This window comes from Galendromus occidentalis, unplaced genomic scaffold (genome assembly GCF_000255335.2).
Source record: "Galendromus occidentalis unplaced genomic scaffold, Mocc_1.1 scf7180000077524, whole genome shotgun sequence".
NCBI lineage: Eukaryota > Metazoa > Arthropoda > Arachnida > Mesostigmata > Phytoseiidae > Galendromus > Galendromus occidentalis.
Genome location: NW_003805512.1, coordinates 935,309 through 943,311, shown reverse-complemented (window position 1 = coordinate 943,311; position 8,003 = coordinate 935,309). Strand labels below are relative to the sequence as shown.

At 49.8% G+C, this 8,003-nt stretch overlaps 1 protein-coding gene across 1 annotated transcript; it reads left to right on the top strand.

Annotated features, from left to right (window-relative positions):
- The first annotated feature begins 4,943 nt into the window (after window positions 1–4,943).
- LOC100909180 (branched-chain-amino-acid aminotransferase, cytosolic) lies at window positions 4,944–6,761 on the top strand. Its single transcript, XM_018641185.1, has 5 exons — window positions 4,944–5,268; window positions 5,372–5,482; window positions 5,591–5,871; window positions 5,994–6,222; window positions 6,342–6,761. The coding sequence occupies exons 1-5, from the start codon at window positions 4,978–4,980 to the stop codon at window positions 6,609–6,611; spliced, it is 1,182 nt and encodes a 393-aa protein (XP_018496701.1). The 5' UTR covers window positions 4,944–4,977; the 3' UTR covers window positions 6,612–6,761.
- The last annotated feature ends 1,242 nt before the right edge of the window (window positions 6,762–8,003 follow it).

The following is an 8,003-nucleotide window of genomic DNA, read 5'->3' as shown; positions in this document are numbered from 1 at the left end:
GCGCGAATACTACGCTATCGAAAGAAGGAAGCTCAACCTCCTGCAACAACTACAATGCTGTACAAAAGACACACAGTTCACTTTTTCAATATCATCAGAAGTGCGAATGTTCCTCATCGTCTTGCACGCCGCGGCTTGAGAAAAACCAGATATTCTTAAGGGAGGTGGAAATTCATGAGCCAAAGCGGGGGAAGGAGAAACTTCTGTAACCGAATTAAGCATCGATACGGGAATCGCTACCAATGCTTATCGATTATTCAAGGGGGGAATCCTTCGCGTTCTCGTCAAATTGTGGCAATTGTGAACATTGAAAAGTGCGTTGGAGGAACTTAAGGTAAAAGTGAACCGCGAGGTTAGAACTAGTCAACGGACCAGGGCCGCGTTCGCGCTCTCATGAGTCCACGCGGTGCATTAAAGATGTATTTAAATTAAATGGGAATCACACAATATGTCGGCACCTTGTCCTCCAGACATGGATCGCGATAGGAGCTCTCGGGAGGATACTTCGACAGATTACAAAAATTATTGATGAGACAAGCTCTCCCATCTAGGTCACTTGAAAAATATCGAATGTTTCGGAATCGTCCGGAGAACTGACCTAATCCATGACTACAGGGCGACCCCTCCACCGTGGAGAGAAATCCTTGTGGTGTTTGCCGAGTCCGACGAGATCCACGAATGAGCTCCGATCCCCCGAGCGTGCCTACCGCTGCATCGTGTGCCATACTCTGTAAATAGCTGAGTTTCGCAATTGTTGAAGCTTCTGAGTTTTCTCGATTCAAACTCGTTTTTTCACCCATGTGGCTGACGTGGTCGATCGACACCCCAGCTCACCGTGGTGTTCGGATCGGGAGGAGAGAGTTCTTTATTTCTTCCCAAATTGACTGATTTATTTTCACTGTGATATAGCGTCACCGTTTGCCGAGACTAACTCCGATCGAAAATGAAGACTGCGGCATCTTGCCATGTTCAGGCCTATGGAATTTGAGGGAGAAAACTATGAATATACAGACTCATAGGAGCAGGAGAAAAACTACGATAACCCACAACAATATTCAAGAAATGGTTTTCTGTATGTGGTCGAAAGTACGGAGCGTGCATCAGTATAATCGATTCCTGAATTCCAATTCGATCTTCGATTGAGCAGTCAGTGTCTTTGCACGGATAATGATCGCCCTGATGGGGAAATCAACGAATAGTAGATGATCACAATGAGATACATTCAAGTCAGCAGCGAGACTCTGCAACGTACTGGAAAGACTTCACGCAGCGATAGTCAACCGCATGTAGGAACCTTGGAGCGAAAACAAAGACCTAGGGAAAACGGGACAGGAAAGCAGGCGGACCGAAAACCTAAAAGATGTGTGTTGCATTCCGAGGTTGGCCGGTTGGATTCTATCGAGGACTGCCACCGAATACGTTTATTCCAATCTATCTCTGATTGCCATGATTTACTACTTCTTAGATAATGATGACTGAACATGATAAATGAAGGAAGAATTCCAATAAAGACTAACCAATCTCACTCAAGAAAAGACGCTCCTTCCTTTCGCTCGAAAACTCACTGATTCGTCTGCTCGGTCGAGGATCGACTATAGCTTGGATGAAACCTCGCGCCTTAGCCTCAACTTGGAAGCCATCATAGAATGCTGCATTATCCAGCATGCTACTGACGGGGAGTCGCTTTCAGCACGTTGTCGATTCCCACGCACCGAGGACAGGACCCGAAATACGCACAGCGAAGTGCGATTTGCGGTTGGCTCAGCTCGCAAGGGATTCGGGGCTTTGCATGCTGCAGATCAGATCCCAGTCATTCGTGTGGAGTCCGCGGGAATACGTAGCAGGATGCGGGAGGTCTGTAGATTGAGTTTGGGCGAGCAGTTTCTATCCTGGTGAAGAGGTCCCTGCGCAAACTAACATCGAGTAACTCAAGTCTACTTTGGCTGATCTACTTTGGCAAGTGTAATCTCGAGCGATAACTAGGCCACGATGAATCGCTCCAACAGAGAATCGATAAAAGGAAAACGCAAAGGCGGTTCGGAGGGATATGACAAGGCCGGTCAAAGGATTGTTCATTCCTCAAGAGGTGTTTACGGACAATGTCCTCCGGGGTGAACCGGGCAGAACCAGTTCCAGGAACGTGAATCGCTCGCCTCGTCGCACGCGAGAGATAGTTCTAAACATCGGAGAAACTGTTACGGGAGAATTCTCGCGGCTCTCGATATGAGTCGCGGGGAACGAGGATGATAATACTGGGTGAAACAATAGGATCGCATGTCGCGTATCCGAAATACGGCGCATGACACTTTCTGAGAATACTGGACGTAGGTCTCGAGAAGGATTGAACAACATCGCAAATACTGATTCTGAAAACAGCGGTCATCGCCGGGATCTTCTCATATCCACACGAATATCAGCCACAACCGGGGCTGCATCTGATTTGCGGCACTCAAGCCCGGGACCGACTGTCAGGCCAGACAGTCAGTTACAGACCCGGGGGAAACCCACAATTTACAGCCTAACTCCGGAACGAAGAATAATTTAGAAGGAATGGCGGCATCGGTGTTGCTCCCATTGACGGAGTCTCGCATACTTCCCCTCAACTCGAGCAGGGGTTGTTGACTTTCGCTCCCGGAGATTCCGAAATCTCCTTCGCAGCATAGGCAGGTTTGCTCTTTTCTACCTAGCGATGAGCTCGAGTTCGGTAGATGAGTGCTTCCCGTTGAGCTCGTTTGGCGGTGGTCTGTGATCCCCCCACCCCCTTGAAAACCTCCGATGGTGAAACTCGTCGAAGGTCCCGGGGTTGATCTTTTTGAGCACACCGACTCAACCTGGCATTCTGAGCGAGTGATGGAATCTTAGAACCATCGCTGGGGAAAGCAGACCAAGGATCGCAACGGCGCCGCGCTGGCGCGGCGTAACTCCCCTACGGGTATATACCAGTAGACTTGAAGTTCCCGAGTCGAAATCCGAGCCAGGGTAATCGTTCGAGCATCGATACGGCTCGCAGCTCATGAGAATACCGAATTCTTTCAGAGGACGTGGGGTCATTACCTTCCTCTAACTTTGCTGGCCGCAATCAACGCCCTTGAGTCCTCACAGCGGAGCCGCATAAAACCGGAGTTCTAACCCCGACCCAGCGGGGCCTCAAGAGTCGATGCATCGTCAACCCTAGACGCTTGTGAGTCCTGGCGATGACGAGCTCTCAACGGGGAAGTTCATTTTCGCTCAAGAAAAATTTCGAGATTCCTGCTCGAGGACCCCCATGCTGACGTTGCTTGTGTTCGGTGTACGATGGTGATTGTCGTCATACATCTATTCTCGGAGAGAGCTGCGAGCCGGAGCTCTCATGGGGGAAAAGAAGTTCCCGACGGTTTTGCGAGTCTATTTGCGATCCGAGTGAGCTGAAATCGGCTTCCATCTCGATGACAATCAAGACCAGAATAGACCGCTATGAAAAGAATCATTCGATGGATTATTCCGTGGCGGTTCACGAGAGAGAAGCAGGAGGTTGATGAGAGGCAAGATCGGATGCCAAAAGTTCCCGTAGCTTATCAGTCATACGATCGCTCTGGAAAAGCTGGACATCTCGAAAAAGGTTGATTAGGCGGTCGTGGAAAAACTGAAATTTTGTATCTCGAAACGCGTTCCGACTTCTATACGGCAAAGGCACAGATGCGAGGTGATGTCGGCGGTGACTGGGACTTCACTCGCCACGTATCAGATTTTTCAGGCTTCCATAAGAGACTGCGCTGAGATACTGAGATCGAAGAGGAGCTTCCGGAAGCCGCATCGGATATCTACGCCGCTTCACGGTTCGAACCGGTTCCTGACGCATCGAAAAGAGATTAGTGAAGAGATGGCATTGAGATATGTAGTTGTATGGATCCGTGTGATTGGACGACCGGGTCATCCAATCGTCGCTTCATCAGTGCTCAAGTCAAGCTTGCGAGCATCGAAGCGACTCGTCGTAATGACATATTTGCTAATTATTAGGTCTAGCTGGGGCCAAAGCGAAAAACCGGAGGCTTCGAACCCAATTTTTTTTCCGGAGGATGCCAGCGATACAAACTTGTCGAGAGAGATTGTAAAAATCGCGCTGCCGTATCGAGCGATTCGCAGGATGAAGTCGAGCGCAGCAATGCGGGGATCTTTTCTTATCGTTTGGGCAATCCGGTTCCCACTGGCTCGCTCGCAAGTGAACTACTGGAGGACTTTCTTCTTTGAGATCCGCATCTGACAAGAGCTCTTTCTGTATCAACCTATTTCGGCCTCTCCATTGCCTGTCGGACACAGGCCAGTGGAAAATTCTCGGTGAACCGCATCTAACCGGTTCAGATGGAATTTGGAGTCTCTTTCGGTGACGGAGTGCTTTGATTTGTAGCAGCGCGTACGCTCGAACCTTGCGTCTCTCGACGTGAGGACAGAGCGTCCGCTCGAGGAACGACGCATATACAGAAAGCAGGGGACGATGAGGTCGAATGTATGGACGCCGTGCGAATACGTGCACCCTGTGGTTGGAGAGAGGAATCATTCATTTTCTCCTGACGGAAATGGAGCGAGAGATCTGAGCTAGAAAACGTAGACCGAGACCAGGTGATTTCGACCGGTCCCCTACATTGTTGCGCTAGATCGGAATATTGTAGAACGGCATCGACCGGTCCGGAGATCTCCGTACTGGGATCTCACGGATGCGGTCTGAAGTCTGCAGCCAGATTCGTATTGTGGATCTCGGAGAAAGTTACATAAAAGTAAACAGAACCACAAGTCCGCGACGAGAAACGGCGCTTTTCGAGGAATCACAATCGGACCAATGGGTAAATCGTCCTGGTTGCCCCACCGAACTCCAAAGTGCATGGAAGCAGTGCTGCGGAGAGGGCTCCGCAAAACGGCGAAAGCCGCGCTTCATAAAAGAAGAAGATATCCATCAACACTCCAAGAGAGTTGGATCCTGTTCTCGAAGAGAGTGCGCTCATCATGGCAGCATCCACTTTAACTAGTAGGACCTTAGCTAGTCTAGCTGCTAAGGTGGCTCCGATCAGCGTGTCTTCGCAGTTGAAGTTCAGTGATTTGGAAATGTATCAGCAGCCCAAGGATATGCGACGGAAAAAAATGGATCTGGGAAAATTGAAGTGTGGCCAACAGTTCGCCGATCATATGTTCGAATGTTATTGGAACGACGAACACGGCTGGATGAAGCCAAGGATTTCCCCCCTCCACAATCTCAATCTCCACCCGGCAGCCAAAGTGTTCCACTATGGTCAAGAGGTGCGTGCTCAGTCTTGATGAACTCGCATTTTCAAATTATTATTATTTTTTCGATCGATGAATCGACCGATTCGAGCGAATCCGAATCCAAGTACCCTTGCAGTTATTCGAGGGACTCAAAGCATACCGAGGCGTCGACGGCAGAATTCGATTGTTCAGGCCTCAATTGAATATCAATCGTCTCTTGAGTTCCGCGGACAGAGTCGGCCTTCCGGTGAGTATCTCGAAAAATGGAATCAATGATGAGAGGACCCAGAAGTCTTGAGGGTGTTCCCTGAACCGCACAAGGGTTTTCCCTGAACTTCATCAACGTCTTCTTCAGGTCTTCAATGGTGGAGAATTCCTTAAGTGCCTCGTACAGCTGCTGAAAGTCGATTCTGAGTGGGTACCGAACTTCGCTAAAGGCTCACTCTATATCCGCCCGACATTCCTCGGCATCGAGCCCCGTCTCGGGATCGGGCGCTCGATGGATGCCGTCCTGTACATAATCTGCAGTCCTGCTGAAGGATCGTTCTCGACCACCGCGAAACCAGTGCATCTCTTCGCGGACCCCAAATTCGTCAGAGCGTGGCCCGGGGGCACTGGCGACAAAAAGCTTGGATGGTGAGTCTGTTTTCGACTATAATTCAGCTCGACGGCGGTAGCGTCGCGGAACGGCGATACATCGTCGAACACCGGTGGATCGGCTCAGCTCAGGTGATACAATTTTATCTTCACTATTTCAGTAACTACACCTCCACCCTCATGGTTCAGAGGGAAGCGGAACGCTTGGGTCTCCATCAGGTTCTGTGGCTCTTCGGCCCTGATCACAGGATAACGGAAGCGGGGGCTTCCAATATTTTCATGCTCATGAAGGATGACGTCGGTAACGTCGAGTTGATCACACCACCCTTGAACGGCATCATTCTACCGGGAATAAACAGACAATCTATTTTGGATCTAACAAGAGATTGGGTGAGTGGACATCCGCACCATCGAATGAATTAGATCACGAATGATGGATGCAGCCGAAAAACTTCGGATGTTTTCAATTTGTATAATTCTCCTCATAAACCGTATTCTGTCGTCCGCAGAACGAATTCAAGGTCTCGGAGCGCGAAGTGACCATGCAGGAACTTCAAGAACGTCTCGCAAAAGGTCAATTGCTCGAGATGTTCGGATGCGGAACGGCTTCGGCGATATCACCAATCGAGCGCATAGTCTACAAGAAAGACGGGAGACTCATCGATCTCAGACTGCCCACTACACAGCAATCAAATTCTCTTTATAAGAGAATCTTCGACTTCTTCGTCGATGTTCAACTGGGACGGAAGAAGCACGAATGGGCCGTCGAAGTGGATTGAGTCATTCTCATCGATAGCATCCCTCGTGGGCACGCTGTACATTCTGTGAATACTTGTAAAGCACGATACCATCGAGACTGCACGATTCAAAACTTATGCAGCATCGAGTGCGCCTGTAAAATACATAAATGGTTCTCTCGAGAGTTTTTACGAAAATCTGCTCCTCTTCCGAAGTCCGCGGCTTCGATCAGCCATCACGTTATTACTCGACTTGCACTGAGAGATCTACGTGATCCAAAGCAGGGGATCCTGTTTACTCACTGACCTGAATCACAAGGTGCACGTGCTCCTCATTGAGGAGCTATGAGCTGCCCTCCACCGACTCGTGAACGATTGAAATTGGAGCCAGAGGCCTCCGATGCCCTACCACAGAAAGTTCTTCGGAACTTTCGTAGAGACGATGATGCTTTCCGTCCTCCTTCTGATACGTGAGTTCTCTCGGGTCGGAATCCCGGGGTTTACAGATGTGGAACTGCAAAGGCGTTTCAAATTCAGATCCCAGCACGATATCGTTCCGTTGATATCGACTCTCTTTCGGATTCTAGTAGCTCCATACGGTCGAGCTCAACTCGGTCTCGTCTGTACGAAGGGCAGCGAATTCACTACCAAGTTTCTGTTGAACGTGGTGGACGGTAATCGCGACTTCTTCCGGACCTTCTCACCTCTCAAAGTTCCGGGCTTGGAGGAGAACTTCGGTCTGGCGCGATTATACAATTGCTGTGTGAGTTTGGAACGCATGAACAAATCAGGACGTCGGGTTGAGCCCGTTCTCGCTCCTTCATCGGACTAGTAAATTGTCGAGAAAAGCTTGCAGGACTCGAAAATACGAATTTCACCTCGCCAGTAGAAGTGACTTGCGACGGCGAAGATCAGACGAAACGGGTCTTGCTTGGATTGTACGTGGGATTGCGGAATGCGCAAATAATTTGTGATTTAGCTCTCGGACCGACGACGACATTGGCTGCGCATATGATGGTGTTCATCAAATTCGACGCCATGGACATCTACCTCGCGCTCGAAGTTCCGCGCAATCGAAGGGCATTTTATCTGACGAACTCGATATGAGCTAATATCCCCTCGGTGTTCCCGGAACCCTAATTTAGTCCGAGTCTCACAATCTGTTTCCCGCTCCACAGTCGAAAATCAAAGTTCGAGCTCGTCAGCTCAAGGTGACGTCGATACGCGGACAGAAACTCACGATCTCCGGCTTGGAGCCTATAACGTCGCTCTTAAGCCAGGTAAAGGACGCTTGCTCACGAGTACGGCGATAGTGACGATAGCCCTCCGGTTTCGTGACTAGGATCACTCTCCACTCTCCTATCATCCCAGGGTGAAAAAGTAGGAGCAGAGCGCGAATCCTGCAGACTCCGGCTCGAGCAAGGCAGAGGAGGG